General features: G+C 53.9%; 1 protein-coding gene across 2 annotated transcripts; it reads left to right on the top strand.

Moving 5' to 3' along the window:
• The first annotated feature begins 1797 nt into the window (after positions 1-1797).
• On the top strand, positions 1798-10727 carry LYPD8 (LY6/PLAUR domain containing 8). 2 transcript variants are annotated; one of them, XM_037008780.2, is made up of 6 exons: positions 1798-1937; positions 3690-3797; positions 4171-4290; positions 5704-5859; positions 7091-7225; positions 10121-10727. In XM_037008780.2, the coding sequence occupies exons 2-6, from the start codon at positions 3743-3745 to the stop codon at positions 10381-10383; spliced, it is 729 nt and encodes a 242-aa protein (XP_036864675.1). In that variant the 5' UTR covers positions 1798-1937; positions 3690-3742; the 3' UTR covers positions 10384-10727. The 2 variants fall into 2 exon arrangements, with proteins under 2 accessions (XP_036864675.1, XP_036864676.1); XM_037008781.2 differs by lacking the exon at positions 1798-1937 and adding an exon at positions 2654-2791.
• Positions 10728-19658: the final 8931 nt, after the last annotated feature.

The following is a 19658-nucleotide window of genomic DNA, read 5'->3' as shown; positions in this document are numbered from 1 at the left end:
TGAGGAAAGGCCTCCCGGGCCCATCTCCTCATCGGTCAAGGGGATAAGGACACCATGCACGCACTGTCCAGGCCTCAGGCCTCAGGGAGGGCCAACACAGGCCGGCTGTAAGCTACCGTGCACAGCCCTGCTGGGGGGCTGCCACTGCCTCACATCCAATCAGCTCCACCGTGACCTCACCGTTAGATGACCTTGGAGAAAACATAGTGGGATGGGGTGAGGATACCAGATAATAGATAACTAACCGTCATTTCTTCAGGGTCTGATGTTCCCATTTTACAGATGGAGAGGTTAGACCCCGTGAGTCTGGTCAGTAAGTAACCAAAGTGATGTGACGGGCGAAGCCTGCATCAGGCCTGGACCCTCGCGGTTGCCTGTGGCTGGCTAGGAAATCTGGTGCCTCTGGAGAAGTATCAATGTGGATTAGCAGATTCACCCGTCAGTTCTCGGCTCATTGCCAGAGGGGTCCCTGGGGCTGTCACCTCAGAGGCAGTGTAGTGGACTCCTCAACCCCTCTGTCCTCCGCTGGGGAGGCTGAGTGCAGAGGACGGACCTCACCTGTATCCTTTGGGTTGCCCTTCTCCCCCACTGGGCCCTGCCTGGTGGCCAGAGGGAAGACACAGCAGGATTCTGTTGGGGAGGGAACTAACTTTGTTTAGGAAAGTGCTGTTCTGGCGGTGAGAGTGCAGAAGGGAGGGAGAGGAGAAAAGAAGTGGTCAGGGGCTCTGCTTATAAAATGACCCAGATCCCACCTTCACCATGGGACCAATGCAGGCCTCCACGGGTGAAAGTGAGTCCTGCATCCCCAGCACAGCCCATCCCTCAGCCTTGCTCTCCTCTTTCTGCCAGAACCCACTGCCTGTTACCACCTTGCAGCTGCTTATCGCAGCTCTGCTCTGTCCCCCATTCCAGAATATGCTCCAGTGGGGCCGGGTCTTTGCCTCTGCTCAGACAACCCCCAGATACCTCCGACAGGCCCAGCGCATGGTGGCTGTTCAAAAAGTGTTTGTGGGATGAAGGTGTGAGTTTGGGGAAGGGAGGGAGAGCTGAGCCCTCCATCTGGGCGGAGTGGGCAACTCATGGGCAAGGGGTATTTTCAAGAGCAGGGAGTGTGTGGTCTGTGTGCATGAGTGTATGTGAGCATGTGTGTGAGTGTGAATGTATGTGTGTGAGTGTGAGCACCAAGTGAGCATTGCATATGAGTATAGTGAGCGTGAACATGTGTGAGTGTGAGCATGAGTGTGCTCAGCGGTAGCACACAAACAAACAGTAGGCAGGAGCCAGTGTGCGCTCAGCGGCAGGCCCCCCAGGTGTGGGCTGGGAGGCCAGGTTCTCACCAGCAGTGGTGGTGGGCAGCCAGCTCACAGGCAGCCTGAGGGAGAGGGAGCAGGCAGGGTGCCCTCCCCCTGTGTGGCCTGGCAGTGGGTAGTGAGGTTAAGGCCCTCACCCCAGGGGCCCTGAGCCCCCAGGTGAGCTGCAGGGCCCCCACGTGGCCTGGTTCTGAGTCCGACTGTGCCCCGCTGTGTGACTGGGCAAGTCTCTCTGATAGGCCCTGGCTTCCTGGTCTGGAAATGGGTGACGGAGGTTGCTGCTCCGCCAGGCCGGGAGAAGGGTACTATGACTCATGAGCAGACCCCACGGACCGCTCAGTGGGTCACAACCTACCTGGGGCGTTGTGGGGACACACCTGCTCCCTCTGACACTTTGCTCAGGGCAGGTCATGACCGGAACGGCTCCCAGTTTCCGGAGGCCTTGGAGGGTTGACCAACCAAAGGGTTAAGCCTGGTGGCCCTAAGGCTGGGCAGCCATCTGGCCCCGAAGCCCCTCCCTGCAGGCTGGGCTCTTTGCAAGGCCACCTGCTATATAAGGCCCTTGACGCACCTGCTCCAACCCTCCGCTGGGATCCACCTTCTGCAGCTCCATCTCAGACTCAGGAGGTGAGGGGCTGGGGCTGGGCTGTGAGGGTGCCCAGCTGGGGAGAAGCTGTCACAGGGGAAGGGCACTCAAGGCCAGGTGGTACCCAGGGTGCTCCTGTGGCTCTTGCACATTCCACAGTGCTGGGGAGAGGAAAGGGAGGGGTGCAGAGGGAAGGCAGGGAGAGGGAAGCCTGGGGTGTAGAGGAAGCCTGGGGTGCAAAGGGAAGGCAGGGGTGTAGAGGGAAGGTGGGGGTGCAAAGGGAAGCCTGGGGTGTAGAGGGAAGCCTGGGGTGCAGAGGGAAGGTGGGGGTGCAGAGGGAAGCCTGGGGTGCAGAGGGAAGGCGAGGAGGAGAGGGGAGGTGGGGAGCGTAGGGAAGGCGGGGAAGCCGAGAGGTGAGGGTGGGGTTTGCTCTGTGCCGGGGTGGCCTGTGAGGTTGCAGCCGTCTGTGTGCTGTGTCCTTCTCATAGCCTCTCTGATCTCTGACCTCCCTGTGAGTGAGATGAGCGCAATTTCAGACTGTTGAGAATATATGGTTATAGGACAGGTGCGAAGGGCTTGCCTAGGGGTGTACAGATGGCTCTTGCTCTCATTCTGTACGGGCCCTGTGTGGAACCCCACCCCGCCCGTCGCCCCCTGTTCTGTACAGAGGTGGTGAGCAGGGTCCCGGTCCCGTGCCTCTAGGCTCCTCCCCTCCGCTGTGTGTGTGTGTGGCATCGTGCCCGTGTGGGTGCCAGCATGGCCTGGTGTGCTGAAGGGAGGCGGGAGCAGGCTGCAGCTCCCCGGTGAAGGTCGGCCCCGCGGTAGGCAGCTGGGTCGCCGCGCACCTGGCTTGGGGCTGGAAGGCCGGGATGCAGCTGCGCGGGCTCGCACGCGGGTGAGACTTCCACTGCCCCTCTGCCCAGGCTTGTCCCTGTGGAGGGGCGGCTGCCTCCTGCGCACAGCAGCGCCCTGCAGGACTCTGCCTCAGAGGGCATGTCCTGTGCCCTTGATGGCCAGTGCAGCCTCCAGCCGTGTGTGGCTGCTGAGCATGGGAAAGTGGCTGCTTGCCGAGAAACGGCTGCCTCCTTTTCATTCCTTTAAACTTAAGCAGGCCCCTGGCAGCGGTGTGCAGGGTAAGGGGCAGACCTACTGATCCGGAAGCATAGCCGAGCCGCTCCGCTCCATGCTGCTTTGCTACACAGGCCAGCTGACATTCGGGGAGCTCTAATTCAGACACTGAATACAGACAAACCCTGATCAGACGATGCGGAAGTGCAGGGCGGCCGGTGATGCCCCGTAGAGTTGCGGGGGGCTGCAGGCTGCCTGTGTCCAGGCTGGGCCGGGGACTGAAGGTGTTGCTCACGGTAGCACCTGCCTGCTGCGCTGGAGGAGCTTCCTGAGTGCCTCAGCATAGGGATCGCGGCCGAGTAAACGTCTGGCAGGCGTCTGCCTGTGCACCACGTGAGCGGGGAGAGACAAAGCTGGAGGACGGGCACGGTGCTCCGGGAGGGCAGCTCCCGGCTCGCCGCCCCCAGTGGGGCCGCCCCCGTCCCTGAAGTGGTCCGTAGGAAGCCGGGCCAAGCCCCAGGCTGTCTCCTACCTGCGTGTAGATGCTTCGGCGGCGATCCAGGGCTAAGACAGCCCAGACAACACGGGTCCACGGGGTGGGGGCCTATCTCGCTGCCCGTGCCCCCGCCGGGCGGCGCGCCGGGACTGGGCCTGCGGCAGAGACCCCTAGAGCACTCGCACGGCAGCGGGCTCAGGCCCCGCCCGGCCCTCCTGTGTCTCCTCAGGCTCAAGGCTCCACGACAGGGTGCTCGTCCGCGGGCACGGCAGGTCCGGCGCCATGAGGGGCGTCCTCCTAGCCGGCGTCCTCGCAGTGCTGGCAGTCACAGCAGCAGGTGAGGGGAAGCTCGCACCCCTGGGGGAGGAAGGCCCCTTGCCCCCCTCACCCGAGTCCTCTCGCGCTTGGTGCTCCGGGGTCCTCACGCGGGGCTGCCCGTGTCCGGGTGTGGTCGGTGGAGACCCTTAGACCCTCCATGGGCACTGCCCTCTCAGCAGCTTCTCCTTGCTGTGGATCAAGGTGGGTCTTCAGTGGGGAACGGCGGACCATGGGGAGAAGCTAATGGGGCGGCTCCACCTCGCAGCCTCAGGTTTGGGGGGCGAAGGCTCTCGCTCAGCTGTTTCTTCGCCCCGAGGGGCACGAACCCTTGCCCGGAGCTCTCCGCGTGGATGTCTCCCGACCGCTGACGACGCTGGCGTCTGTCTCCCCAGAATCCCTGAGCTGTGTGCAGTGTAATTCGTTGACAAAACCCTGTGTCAACAGCAGCCTTACCGAGTGTCCCTCAGATGCCAACACCAGCTGCACCAGTTTCCTGGCCAACTCTTCCATAGGTGAGCTGGGGTGCTCTTCGCCCCTGCTTCTGTGACAGGCACAGGGAGGGAACCGGGGAGGGGGCTGGGGCGGGGCGGGCTGCGCGAGGACGGCGGCGGGGCGGGGGCTGCTGCCCCGACCGAAAAGCTCGGGCTGGACCGTCGTCAGTGGCTACGAGAAACAGGGCGGCCCTTGGTGGAATCGCGGAGCAGGCCGTCCGCGCTGCCTGCGGCCGTCCCCCGCTCCCTCCCCCGCTCCCGTCCCCGCTCAAATCCCCGCTCCCGTCCCCCGGCGCTCGCTCCTGCCCAGGCCGGCTCACCGTTCAGACTCCTCTCAGCGCATTTTGCCGGCAAGACAGTCATCGCTCTTCCACAGCCCTTGCAGTTCTTCTTGACTTCTTATTTTGGGCGTTTTCAAACTGGAAGAGGCCTATAATGAGCTGCGTGCAGCCGCCCTCCGGTGTGGATGATCACCGACACGCCCTTCTTTGCATTGTATTTAAAGCAGACCTAAATACCATGTTGTTTCCCCTGTAAATGCTTCACTAATCATCTCTGATGAGGACTTGATTCTTACGGCCATCCCTTATCGCCCCTAAGAAAATTGGCTGTGATGCTTTAATTTCTTCTAATACTTAGGCCACCTAGAAAATGTCCCCAATGTTCCTAATATGGTTATGGCCAGTGTGGGATTTGGATCCGAACATCCCCACATCGCATTTTGCTGTCAGATCTATCTTGTCTGGTATGTTTTATAATACCTGCCATCACGTTTTTTGTTCAGTGCCACCCATGTGCTGGAAGGCAGGCCTTTTGCCCTGCGGGTGCCCGGTATCCGGCTTCCCTGTGGTGTAACTCCCCTTGCTCCCGTTCCTGGCTGCCCTAAGGGCCCTCACAGCTCCGCAGGACTCTCTTCAGTGATGGAAGTGTCCTAATCAGTGCTGCCCTGTCTGGTAGTCACATGGAGCTCCTGACCTCTTAAAATATGGGTCATGTGATGGAGGGACTGGATTTTAAGGAGCCACATGTAGCTAGTGGCGACCATATTGGAGGTCTGGTCTAGAAGCTGGACTGGATCCAGATTCAGTGTCGTATTGCATACAGGCGCATCATGTCTGCTTCGTTACTGTTAGAGATGCTACTATTGATCAGTGGGCTCTGGGGGTGTCAGCCTGAGCCACTCATGTCCAGGCTCCCCATCGGTCTTTTACCTGAAGTTTACTCTGCATCGCTGATAATCTGCTGCTGAGGGAAGGAACTGCCTCACAGAGAAGGATTTTTCTTTTCTCAGGGACCCCTCTCCGGGGTCTCCCATATTGTGTGGAACTTAGGGTGTGTTTTCTGCCCTTGGCTGAAGAGGGCGCTCTTCAGGGTCTCTGCCTTCCCTGAAGCCTCCCCGCCTGGGGCTGACTGACTGTGTTTGCTTCCGTTTAGCGGGAAACGTCACGCTGTACCAGGATAAGGCCTGCTCCGCAGAGAACTGCACAGAGACCAGGGCCTTCACTGTCCATGTGTCCGACGCAGAGCGCTTCCATTTCGCAAGCGAGTGCTGTCAAGGAAAGGCATGCAATGACACGGGCGGGGCTCCAGGTAGGTGCTGGCCATGCACTGCTTCTCCTCCTCGGCCAGCCTCGGCCACCTGCGTCCTCGGCCCGATGTAGACCTCTCAGGCCCAGGTGCTCCAGTGCACATTTGGGCACCATTAACAGCTGATTCACAGAAGTCACGTGAGGAGCAAACAGGGAGACTCCCTCACTACTACCAGGCTTTTCCCCTCCTCAGCACAGAGCAGGGGCACTCAGGTTGCTTGGAAAGGCACGAGAGAATCATCAGCAGTTCTCCAACGTTGTTCCCAGTCCCTCTCTGAAGACTCTAAGTCTTAAAAATTATTTAAACACAACGAACTTTTGCATATGTGGACTATATTTATCAATATGTACTGTGTTAGAAATCAAAGCTAAGAGGTTTTTAAGAATCTTTGTTAGCTCACTAAAAAATAGTGAACCCATTACATGTTAACATGAATACCATTTTACATAGAAATAACTATATTTCCTAAAACAAAAAATATTCAGTGAGAGAAGTGGCCGTGTTCTGTATTTTTTCAAAGCTCTTTAGTTCCCGGCGGAATGGAAGACAGCTGGGCTCTCAGATCTGCTTGTGCGTTTAGTTCGCTGAGACCTCAGGTGTCAGGTGGTCTCTGAGACCCCACTGTACCTTCAGGAGTGGTGGAGGCAAGCGGCATGCTAGTGTGGTCGTGAGGATGGTTTTGATCTTGTGAATGTCCTTAAAGGGTCTTGGGGATCCCCGGCAGTTCCTGGACCACGATTTGAGAGCTGCTGGTCGAGACCAAAGCCTTCTTTATAAGGAGAGAAAATGTGGCTAAAAAGGCAGATTTGATTGCATAGTCATAGAGCCCATTTCATTACCGGCGGGGCTGGGTCTCACTGCAGTTTTGTATTTAGGTGTTAAAAAATGGCCTGAGTCTATTCGGTAACAGCAAAATCTGGTAACAGCGGTCGGCTGGTGTTGACTTGGCTGTAGGTGGTTTTAGCTCAGATCTCCTCCTTCCCACTCAGCCCAGCGCACTCACCACGGATCTCGAAGACCGCATGGCCTGCGGGGTCGTGGGCCGGCCAGGCTGTGGCAGGACACGAGGAGGGGGTGGCTGGTGTGTCAGGGAAGGAACTGAGATTCCTGAGCATGCACTGCCCCCTCCTCAGTGCCACTGCCCTGGCCCCTTCACCCCCCCTGCCCCACCCCAAGGGCACTGTGTTGTGTGGGTGACAGTGTTCTGAGTTAATGGCTCTTACTCCACCAGACTTTGTGCCGGGAGATGCATCCAGCCTAGAGTGCCCTGCGTGTTACGGATCTAACGAAACTTCCTGTGGCGGGAAATCCTGGAAGTGTTACAAAGGGGAACGGTGTGTCAGTCTAATCGCAGAATTTAAAAATGGTATGTCTTGGAGTTCCAACTCCTTTCCAGGGGCTTTAGTGGGAAACATGTCAATCCTTGGGTTGTAAATTCTGGGTGAACAAAAAAGGGCTGGGGGAGATTAGTAGGATACGGGGAACAGGTCAATGTTTTCTGAGATGGAGAGCCTGTCGACCTAACCTTGTGCAGGTGGCTGTTTCTGCCTCCTTAGTCCAGAACCTTTCCTCTGGGGCTGTCCGTGTCCTGAACCCTGTTCTCCTGTGGTTTATAATCAAATCAGGCTTGTTTAAACTTATCAGGTAGCTCCTGGCATTCATTTCTTGCTAGGCATCATTTTGCAGGTACGGGTGGGTGTGACTTATTGCCTTTTATAACTACACTTTTCTGCTCGTCACCAAGAGGCACTGGGTCATCACGGCCTGAGTCAGCTGGAAGATAGATCGTATTGAGCTTGAATGCCCAGCCAATTCTTTTCTGCAAAAGACATTAGCCATTATGAAATATGAATTAACCATTATAAAATACAGAACTATGTGTTATTCTTTAAACAGTCAAGCATAATAGTTATTACTCAAGGTAAATTGATTACTGTTAAATATCAACCTCTAATTCCTGTGGCTCAATGCAACACATATTCATTTCCCGCCTGTGGAGCAGCTCATCGCAGGGGCGGGGTGGGCTCCTGTGTCTGAGTTCTGGTTTCAGCCCACCCAGTTCTGCGCAGCTGTGGCTGTGTTTTTGCGTCTGGCCAGCAGGCGGGGGAGGAGAGGCTGTGGAGGAAGGCAGGGAGACTTCTACAGGCAAGGCTCTCTCCCGCCCGCCCTGCCCTGGTTGGGTCCGCGCCACAGGGTGGAAATGAGGCCTGCTGGTGGCATGAAGCTAAAATGAACATCCGGCCAGGCTTTGCCCTACGTGGCTCAGAATAATAAGCGTTCAAGAGCATTAACACCCAGGTGCAATTTGAGTAAAGCTTTTGTTAAATGGCAAGTATAGTGTTGGAAACCAGTGTTTAATTGTGAATGGAGCTATCTCAGTGGGGCCACACATCCTGAATCTCTTTTTACTTGGAAAAAAAAAACTTTAGAAGAGCAGTTTTAGATTCATCGCAAAATTGAGAGGAAGGTACAAAGATTTCCCAAATACCTTATACCTACACAGCCTCCCCACCGTCAGCATCCCCCAGGAAACTCCAGGAGCCCGCCAGACACAGCCCTGCTGCCGCAGCCCACAGTGCACACCAGGGCTCCTTGCTGTGTCATGCGTTCCCTGGGCTCTGGCAGTTGTGGGACGGTGTCCTCCACTGTTACAGTGTCATGCAGAGCAGTTTCGCTGCCCTAAAGATCTCTGCGCTCAGTCTAGTCACACCTAACTCCTGGCAACCCCTGATTTTTTACTTGCGGCATGGTTTTTCCTTTGTCGGAACATCACATGGTTGGAACCATACAGTGCGTAGCCTTTTCAGATTGACTTCTTTCACTTAGTGATATGCATCTTTTTACTTTTGAAATTTCTGAGATGTTTATCTGATAATTAATTCTAAACCTGTGTTGAGGGCAACAGCAACATCAGAAGGATTTTGCTCTCTCTGCTCAGCCTGTTCCCAGGTGTTTTCTGGTGCAAAGGAAGGATTTAAAAACAAAAACAGAAACAAAATGAAACTCCAGAGTGTTTAAATTAATCTGAAAGCTAGACAGGTTGAAGCCACATCATACGTGTAGATTTTCTTTTCTCTTTTTTATGCTTAAGGTAACTTTATTTTTTTTTAAGCATCATAAACCTTTTTTTTTCTTGCTTGTAGCTTTTTAAAATTTTGTTATCATTAATCTACAATTACATGAAGAACATTATATTTACTAGGGTCCCCCCTTCACCAAGTACCCCCCACAAACCCCATTACAGTCACTGTCCATCAGTGTAGTAAGATTTTGTAGAATCACTACTTGTCTTCTCTGTGTTGTACAGCCCTCCCCATTCCTCCCCCCACATTATACATGCTAATCATAATATCCCCTTTCTTCTTCCCCACCCTTATCCCTCCTTTCCCTCCCATTCTCCCCACTTTCTTTTTTTAATACGTAGACATGTGTCAAACAGCATACTTCCTAACTTGGTCTAGCTAAACGTCCAGCACTGGCGTTTGCTGCAAGACGGCAATGAGCTGCTTTCTTCACTGGGATTGGGAGGCTTCTCCCTCCTTCAAAGAGCAAGTTTGGAGGCAGCCTTGAACTCAAATTGCAGCCCTGCCTCTCTGACAAGCAGCGGTTTGCCTCCTTCAGTCCCTCCCTGCTCTGTGAATTTGCTTGTCCTCCAGGCCCTAACAGAGCAATACCGGCATCTATATAGCAAGTGCTCCATAAAATCTGCCCACAGTCACAACCACAGGCTTGCAAATTCCTAGGATCTCTACCTTAAAATAGGTTTAAGCACAACGCAACTTGAGTTCAGAGGAAAGATGCATTTCTCTCTGCACTTCCTCTGGCAGCTTCTCCTTCTCTGGGAAAAGTTGGGCAGGGAGAAGTCAGGTCTAGAGAGAAGTAGAGATGGAAAGCAGAACCGGGAGGAGGGAGCCCAGGAGGGGTCCCTCCCAGACTGATAACAGAGGTCCACCAGGTCTGAGCCAGTCCCTGGATTTCCTCACCTGCCAGCTACTCAGGAAAACACTGGACATTTATTTGAAACCCAGGTCAAGCTCTGCCCCCACCTGTGAGCTCAGGCCCACATCACCTTGGTGCCTCAGCTGGGGGGCAGGTTTGGGCCCTGACCTCCACAATCCCTCTGCCATCACTGTGTGGTGTTCTTGCTCCTGGGCACCTGCAGCTAAGCTCCTGTTGTAGGTAAGCTGCACAAGCAGACCTGAGAGCTCTTGGGAGGCAGGATGAGGGGCTGTGAGGTCCTTCTTCTCCTTTGCACTTGCAGATACTCAGAAGTTCGTGCTGAAAGGCTGTTCCCTCATCAGTGACTCCAACTGTCAGTTCCTGTCTGCTGCAAACCGGACTGTCGGGGGAGTCATCCTCCGAAAGTTTGAGTGTGGAAATAGCACTGACACCTCGTCCACTCCTGTCCCCACACCGACCAACTCCACTGGCGTCTCGCCCAGCTCCCCCACCGACAATGCCGGCTGCAGAGGCTCCTTTGCCCCCGTGGCCCTTGCCAGCCTCCTGCTGGGGCTGCTCCTCTGAGGCTCCCTCAACGTGTGCCCTCCCCTCCCCTCCCTGTGCACCTGCTCCACAAGTGGCTCCACAATCCACGTGCCTCTGTGTGGGCTGCCGGGACCTCCGTGATCCCTGCCCAGCTTGCTTCTGAGAAACAGAGCTTCCCACCTTGCTGACATCTTCAGCCTGCAGCCCTGCACCTCTGGGGACCTTTCAAGGCCGAGTCCTGGACTCCATATCAGATACCTAGGGGCTAAGAAAACCTTTCAGCCCCAACATGCACAGAAATCCAGGCTTAGTACATAGGGTGTACTTTGAGTTGGACTTGGAGGAATGAGATTTTCTGTAATAAAAAGTTTTAAAGGGGTGAACCAAGGTGTGTCTTTATTGATCAGGTTTACTGACAATGCTTCAAGATCAAAGCAGTCAGGAAGAATCTGGCCAAGCTCATCGCCACATTCATTCTTACTTTTCTAACCTTTTTATTTTAAGTAATTTTAGGCTTGCTAAAGAGTTGCAAAAACCTCACCCACCATCCTCTCACGTTGACATCTGTAACCGTGCCACATTACCAAAACTGGGACATTCGCATGGAAGCAACATTGTTAACTAAAAGACCTCACATCTTGCCAGTTTCCACTAGTGTCCTTTCTCTGGTCCAGGACCCAGTTATTTTAATTCCAGCATCTGTCTTCTCCCTCTCCTACCAGGTGTGACAGCCCTGGAGCCTGTCATTGGCTGTTCTTCAGAATGTCCCTCCATTTGAGCTGGTCTGAAGTTTCCTCAAGACAAAATTGAGGTTGTGCATTTTGGACAAGAACCCCACAGCAACAACACGCCCACCTCTGAGCATGTTGCTGGCAGCGACGTGATGGAGGAATGTCCTTGCGGGTGACGCTGACTGTGCGGTTGGGGTGATGTCTGCCGTGTGCTCCGCTGAAGACTTGCCGCTTTTCGCCTTTGTGATTCATACCAGGCTGGGTTGTGCTGCGGGGCAAACAGATCTCAGTGAATTACTGGGGCTTTAATTCAGTGCAAGTTCATTTCTCAGTGCTTATGCTCCTGCCTAGGCAGCTGTCCCGGGCGGCTCCCCCGCAAAGGGAGTAAGGGCTGGGCTCCTTTTAGCTCGTGGTCCCCCATCCCCTGGGACCTGGGCTCTCCGCTAGGTGTTGGCACCAGCTGCCGGCAAGTGAAGGCAGAGCGAAAAGGGCGGCGCAGATCCGGGGGCCGGGGCCGCCGTCACGTCTCTCCCCGGCATCGGCCTGAACGCGGTCTCGGGCCTGGGAGGAAGCAGCTTGTTCACATGCGCCTTGCAGGCTCTGTGGCTCAGTCGACCGGCCTCCAGAACCAAGAGTGTGGCCTCAGAGTCCAGCCCTGGAACGCTGGCCAACAGACATCTCTCTGTGCTCTGCTTCCGTGTGTGTGTGTGTGTGTGTGAGTGTGTGTGTGTGGCGACCACCAGAAATGGTGACATGGAAGGCGCAGCCCCGGTCCCCGTCCTTCAGCCCGTGCCCACCGCATGGAGGCCACAGCGGCTTCCGTGACCCAGGACCCACCTCCCCCCACCCTTCCCTAGACCCGCAGGGGCGCAGTCCCCCCACCGCAGCTCCACGTGGCTGCCGACCCCGGAGGCCGAGGGCACCTCCAGGGCCGATCTTCTCCGAGAACTCTGGAGCCCCACGCTCGGTGTCGATGCGAGGAAGCAGTGGGACCTTTGGGAACCTGCAACCGCACAGAAATGGGAGCCAGGGCTCCCAGGGTTGGGAAGGTAGAGGGTGAGTGCCGGCAGGTCCCAGCAGGGTTCCACGGGCTGTACCGTGGGATTCGGACTGAGGGCTGAGGGGGCCACGGCAGAGGAAAGCATGGGCGAGGGAGTGGGAGTGGGTCAGGGCCGCAGGGGGCAGGTGGGAAGACGGGCGGAGACGAAGAGGGGCCTGGCCAGGCAGGGGCTCTGTCCTGCCGCCTAGTCCGAGCGACTCCGGCTTGGAGGAGCCCGTCGTTGGCCCTGCTGGCCCCGTCCTCCTCGCCTCCCTCCCCTGGCCAGCCGAGCTGGCCCCCTCCTCCGGCTGGGTCTCGGACTTCCCACCCAGGCAGAGCCCTTTGCTGCTGATTTCCCCTTTGGCGGCTCTGGGGAGACCCCATCTGAGAAGCTCCACAGAATTCTACTCTTAACGCTACACCTGGGCCAGTCTCAAGTCGCTGTCTTGTCTTCCCACGGGCCCTTCACAGTTTGCAGCCCAGGTTACTTTATCTTATTTAGATTCAGCTTTATTCAGCCACGACTTACACACAATTAAATTAGGTGTGCAGGCGGCTGAGTGTGGGCAATGGGCTCACGTGAGCACTCCTCCACTTAGGGGACAGAAGACTCCGCCCTTTCTCCCCCGCCTGCATCTACCGTCCCCTCCTGTCCCCTCCTGCGTGACAGGCTTCTCCTCCGCACGCACCCCACTGGGCAGTGGTCACGTGGCACTGGCTGCACCCAGGGCGCAGGCGGGACGGCGTAGGGGGGTCAGCTCTCCCCAGCAACGATTCTACCCCATGGAAGGCGGAGGTCAGGGGGCCATTTCTACCAGACTCTCAAGAGGTCCCACTGCCCCCCTATCCTCACTGCCTTGTCAGGAAGACAGAGGAAAGTGTGGGGTCCTCTTCGTTGTGGACTGTGTAAGGCCGGGGAAGGGAAATTCCGGGGCAAAATACCTCTAAAAACCAAAATCAGTCAAGGGAAAAATAAAGTTTAAAATTCGTTTATTGCTCACAAGCTGCAGTCCCTGGCCGTCTCTTTCCTGCTCCTGCAGAAGAAAACTGGCCTTCCCCTCACCTCTCCTACTGATAAGCCCTCCTTGTCATGGTAATTGCCCATTGATATGGAGATGACCTCTCCACCCCGGAGGAAAGGTGCAAATGCACTAAAACCATACTTCTCTCCGCCCTTGAGCGCCTGTTCATATGCAGATGTACTAAAGGCAGGTGAGATATTCTGGAAGTATTACAATTTTACCCACAGACTGACACAGCACTTCTCAGCTGAATTATTATCTGAACTAAATCTTCAAATAATTCTTGATCTGAACTGAAACAAAGCTAACGCCATGAATCACTTTAAGTCCCTTCAATGTCCATTTTTAACAGGATGAGTGAATACACCGCAGGGGGCAATGAGAGAAATGCTGGTGTCCAGAGGTTCCTCAGGGGCTTCAAGCTTCTGTAGATCTGAGAATGGGAGTGAGGAGGTTCCCAGGTGGGATGGGCAGTGGACATGGGGTGCTGAAACCTGTGGTGGTTATGGATACTCCCTTGCTCAAAACCTCCCAAAGCTCAAAATTAAGCCCACAGCTCCTTCTTTGGCCCCTCTGGCTCTGAATTGCCGCCCAGGGGCCTCTCAGACACCTGCCCTCCCACTGGTGCCCCGGCGTCCCTGGCTTCTCCCTCGTGCTTGCTTCCTTCTCAGAGCCTTGGGGCTCAGAGTGCCTTTGTGGGTGTCCTGCCCCTCGGGTCTGTGGGGCTCACCCTGTAAGAATAGAAATAAGTTAGCATAAGCATAGCCATCTTAAAGGCCTAGAAGCCATTTTCTGAGTATGTGATTTAGAAAGAAAAACTAGAACTGGGTAAGGCCTTGAAAAACAAGTTAATCATGAGCACCGGGTGGTGGGCAGCTGTGACCCTTGGTCAGTTAATCTTACATACCAAGCTTATCGTGCAGAACCTCCCTAACCATTGAGGAGTAGTCTTATCCTGCCCTTGCTTAACCCCAGGATGTATGTCTTGCAAGAATAATGTATAGTTGTGGAAAATTACTATGAGTTAAGTGCTTTGAAAATGCTATATAAACCCTTGGCTCTGAGTGCTCGGGGTCCTTGTTGAGACCCGCTGCGTTGGGCTGACATTGGACCCCAGCTAGCTGGCTGAATAAAGACTTTGCTTGAATTTACATCTCTATGCCTGTGTAGTTTGTTCTCTGGAGAGGCCTCGGAAGCCCGGACCCTAACAACCCCTCCATTCTGCAGGTTGGCTCCAGGGCCCTGCTCAGAGTGGCCTTTAGGAAGGGGCCTGTCTGGGGGCTTCCCCTCTCCCCCATTCCCTTCGTTCATTTTGCCTCCCTGCACCGGGCAGCCTCCAGCATATCATGTATGCATTTTGTTTTGTGTTCACAGCCTGAGCTCCACCATCCTTGGGGTATGTGTGGCCCATAACAGGAGGAAACAGTGAGTGTGCAATGAATGGACACTTCGGGAAAAGATAGCACATTTTATTCCCCAAATTTGCAGAAGAAAGCAGACCTGAAATGGACTTCCGTTTCTCCCTTGAGAGGTGCCAGTGGATATCCTGTGTTGTCACTGCCCATATGAGAGGCTGGAGGAAGCCCAGCCCCTGTCTGTGGGAGAGGTCGATTCACTGTCCAAGAGGCAAGGAAGACTCTCTTTAAAGCTATTACAATGGGGAGAGATGCCAGAACTCAGTCTGAACTTAACTCCACTGAGCTGGAGGGGGTAGATTTTTTAGGGATTGGGGTGAGCTACAGGGAAAGTGGTGGTGGACATGAGAGGGAAGTCTTAGCCACCTGTGTCTGCTAACTGGATTTATCCTAAGGAAAGATAAACTTCCGTCTTTATGTTAGGAGGTAGGTTTGCAGTTTGGAGTTAGACTCCCACCAGAGGCTTGGAATGGAGCTGCTTTTTCCACTGACTCCATTTCAGAGGGACAGGGCCTGGGTCCTTGAGAAAGATTTCCTGAGGTTGTAGAATTGGCAAGAGGCTTTTGAAAGGATGCACATCCCTTGTAAAAATAAAGGATTGATAATGACAAGTTTTCCAAAGTAAATGCTCTAAAAAAAGGGAGTTTAGGGGCCTCAAGTCTGGAAGAAACCTGTCTAAAGTTTAGTCAAGGTGAGGGATATGAAGTGTGGCAAACTGAAGTCTAAATGGGGTCAGCATGGCTATGGGACACAAGAAGAGTGGAGCTGGAGGCCAGTAGGACGCGGACCCCTGCACGTCAGCAGACGCGTCTCTCCAGGGGCATCCCTAAAGCCACCATCCCGATGGGCTTGCGCAGGCTCCTGCCTGGCTCGGGCCACAGCGACAGACCGAGCTGAGTAATGGACACACCTCTCTGCTGGCCCCAATCACAGAATGCTCGAATAACTTAGGCAAATGCATAAACTTCCTACTGTTAACCTTTAAACACTAAACTTTGCCAGCAGTTAGGAGCACAGTGTGGGTTCTCCCTGAATCTGTGTGTCCAGGATTCCAAGTGAGAGCAGCTGTTTTATAGCTTTGCCATGTTTGGTTGACAGGAATGGCCAGGTGGTCTCGTGCAGCCCCTGATCTTCTCACACACGTTACACTTTCAGGGAGGTCAGGGGTGCCTGAATGCATCCCCAGACTCAGATGAAAAGGCCAGTTCTGGAGATGAAGGCAGAGGCAGAGGCTGCCAGGGCGTGGAGATGGGCAAGCAGCATCCCAGACACACATGGAGGGTGGTCCACAGGGGAGGCTGGCGATGACAGGAGGGCTGGGCCGGGCATGTCTGCACCGCCTCCCTCGTGCTCTGGAAGGGGACAGCAGATTCTTGAAGAAGAGGTTTTCTTTTTTTTTTTTGTTTAAAACCAGTTAACTGAGGTGTGATCAACATATAAAAAATTGTTTGTATTTAATGCATGCAACTGGGTGAGTGGAGGGGTAGGTGCTCACCATGAAATCATACCACCAAGTCACAGACGTCCACCACCTCCCAGTTTCCTTCTGTACCCCTTTATTATTATAATTATTTGCGTGTGTGGTAAGAACATTTAATGGAAGATCTACCCTTTCAGCAAATTTCAAGTGTACAATACAGAGCTGTTGATTACAGGCACCACGTAGTGGTTTTCTGCTAAGAACGATGAAGGGCAGGAGAGGGGAGGCCGGAGCAGAGGCGCCACGGCTCACAGACACCCGGTGTGGCTACCCTTTGCCCTGGGCTCCTTATCCTCCTCCACTTGGACTCAGGCCTGGCCTCTGCACACCCGCAGCCCGGGCTGGGCCCCTGCACACTCAGCTGACTGGGTCCCCTCCCACGTCTGCGCTCCAGTGCGGCCACTTCCCACTTCGTCTCCTGAGGGCTGCCTTGGATGGGCTCTGGGGTGGGCACTGCTCCAGGGCTCCATGGCCCCGGCCTCTCTCCACCCTCAGGGCCCTTGTGGTGTGTGAATGCTGCCCAGCTTCCTCCCACCACCTGGCAAACCCTCTTTCTGGGTGCTCCATCCGCAGGGCTAAACCCTTGCTTACCCGCCTGGCCCTCAGTGTTTCATCTCCCAAGCTCCAATCCCAGCTAACCTTCAGGTTTCCAGCTGTGCACCGCGAGGGGGCATCCTGTGCCCCAAGCCCAGCCCAGGGTGTACACAAGGTGCTCAGGCTCAGCCCCCACAATCCACCCACAAGACACCTTGATGTTTGTCACCACTGGGGACGCTGTCTTTGAAATAGCCTTTATTTGCTAAAATGATGCACTATTTAAAACTATTAAAAAAATAAGTGGCTTTATTCAGGCTACAGAAGTACGGCAGACGTCTTTCAAACTTTTAAGAATGATATAAAAATTAAAAGAAGAAAATTACTATGAGATTTCTTATCAGACAACCACTTCTAACATTTTGGTGTTTTTCTTTAATCTTGTCCACTTATTTTCAAATTAGCATCACTTCTTATGTAGTTTTGTGTCCTTATTTCTAACCTGGATAATGTCCCATGAACATTGCTGCATACGAATAGCACCTCCCCTCGGTTTCATCAATTCCGGGACAGGGGTGTGCCCTCCTTTACTCACTGTCCCCTCCGGCTCCGCACGGGTCAGCCATAGTGGAGGCTGCTTGGGGGACGTATCACCTGGCCTGGACTAGGTTCTCGGCACCTGGCTGGGCATTTGGCACCCGGCACTTGCCCCTGGCAGGCAGGTGACTTCACTTTCCGAAAGCTCTCATCCCACCGGGATTTTATCCCCCGCGGGCTGTGTGCTCAGAGTCGAGCTCCCGATCTCGGGGTCCCCGGCACGGCGCCTCTGCCGGAGCACAGGTGACTTTCCCCAATTCCTGCTGCCCCTGCTGTGAAGGAGACTTTTCATCCTCTGACCCCGCCCCTGTCTTCCCTTCCGCGACCCCCGCAGGGTCGTGGGGGACCACCGTGAAGGGCTGGGTCTCAGTCACGCACGCGCCCCCCGCCCCCGCACAGGACATTCCCGAGGACAGACTCCCCAGGGGGAAGTGCTGCATCAGGCTGTGGGAGCCCTTCAAGGCTTTTGCTTTTCAGGCTGCCCTCCCGTCCGATTCCTGCTCTCAGCGGGGCAGGGAGGCCCCGTCTCGGCCCAAGAGCAGCGCCAGCGTCGCTCCCTGGGCGGCAGAAGGCGGGGCGCCGTCTAGGCTCCAGCGTTGCTGGCCTGGGTGTGAGCGTGTCTCCCTCCGCCGCCCCGGCACCGGCTTTCTCCTCCTCATCTCTTGGCTCCCCTTTGGTGTCTTGTGGTTTTCCTCCCAATTTGAAGAACACTTTCACACACATTCCCCACTATTTGCCCATTTTTCTGTGTGCTGTTTTCACCCACAGACTCTTGAAATCCCATATGCTGATTCCTGACTCAGATTTTCTAATCTAACAGCCCGTTTGCCCTCAATATCCCAGGAATTCCAGCCTCCTTCAATTCGTTGTTTTGGTTTTATATATAAATATATATTCTCAAGATATCCAAATGTGGTTTTAATAAAACATGTCAAAGCTGATTGGTATGGCTTCACATAGAACTCCAGATAAAGCTAAAAAACAAGTTCTATTTTTTTTGAGTTACTGAGGGATTTTTTTTATTAGCGTATCATTGGTGTACAATCTTATGTTGCTTTAAACACACAACACAGTGGCCCAACAGTTCCCCATATTATCAGTGCCTCGCCCCCTCCGGTGGGTCACTATCTGTCAGCGTAGTGAGATGTTACGGAATCATTAACTCTGTTCTCCGTGCTGTACTATTGACCCGGTGAAGGTCTTTTTTTTTTTAAACAAATGCACCCAGGGCATGAACCCTGGTCTCCAGCTGAATTGACTGGGATGTCCCATTTCTTCCCATTTGCAGTGTGCGAAGCCTGTAACCCAGCGTCCGACTCTCGCAGGCAACGAGGATCGTCTTACTCTTCGCGATGAGCACGCGCGGCAGCTTCCCCGGAGCAGGACGTGCTGCGCTGTCTCCTGTTCTCCTACAATTCAACTCTTCTTTTGTCCCCAATTCTAGGCATTAAGCCGTCTTTTAAAATGCGTTCTATTACTTCTTTAACAACTTATTTCATTGTAGTAAATATACATGACACGGTGCTTACGATTCTAACCACATTTAGCGTGTACGGTTCAGCAGCATTAAGGATATCTGCCAGGTCGTTCAACCGTCACTGCTGCCCATCTCTGAAATGTTTCATCATCTCAAACCAAAACTCTCTACTCATGAAACAATTCTGCTCTTTCTGATGCTTGATTTCGCTCAACTGTATACATTCTTGATCCACTGGATATTCATTTCCTTACAAAACATACCATCGAAAGAAAGAGCTGCTTGAGATGCTTCTGCGTTCAAGTTTGCTCGTTTTCTTTCCCCAGCTTTTCTTCCACTTCCCTAAATACAGCTTATTTAAAAAAATATCTATGAGATTGTAATCTATTCAGTTTTAGAGACTGGTTGCCCAAACAGGAAAGCTTTAAAATCCTCTCCAAAAAGGGCTTTGGGTGCTGTTGCCGGTTTTGAAATGGTATTTTCCCATAATTTCTTGTGAACGTTCTCTGGGGCACTGTGCAGATGAAGCAAGCTTAGTTTCCTAGTCTGCTGGCAGGCTGATTAGCTTCTGTTTTACACCTTCCCTCAGAAGATATTCAAACTGTTTACTATTCATGGCAAAAGTGCAATGCGGCCTGAGCACATTATTCTCATGTTCTCTGCATTTCACTGTGTGGTGACTGCAGACCATCCCGGAACCCTGGCTGTTCTGTGTGCAAAGACCGATGTCAGTGAAGGAAGGTCTCTTGCAGTGTTGTTTTATTGCACTGTTGATGCTCAGGCAAGGCTTGGAAAGGACATAACCATATTTAACACTAAAAGAGAAAACAGTCAGCTAACAAAAGACCACTGCATCCTCCCAGGAAGGTGTACACATGGTTGACAATCCCGTGGAAAGATGCTCACTGTTTAGCCACCAAGGAAATGTGAATCAAAGCCACATAGAGACACCACTTCACACACACTAGGGTGGCAATAGTCGAAAAGAAAGATAAAAGCAAGTGTTGGTGAGGATGTAA

This window comes from Manis javanica, chromosome 14 (genome assembly GCF_040802235.1).
Source record: "Manis javanica isolate MJ-LG chromosome 14, MJ_LKY, whole genome shotgun sequence".
NCBI classification, from domain to species: domain Eukaryota; kingdom Metazoa; phylum Chordata; class Mammalia; order Pholidota; family Manidae; genus Manis; species Manis javanica.
The sequence above is the reverse complement of the archived record's forward strand: the minus strand, read 5'-3'. Positions and strand labels throughout refer to the sequence as shown.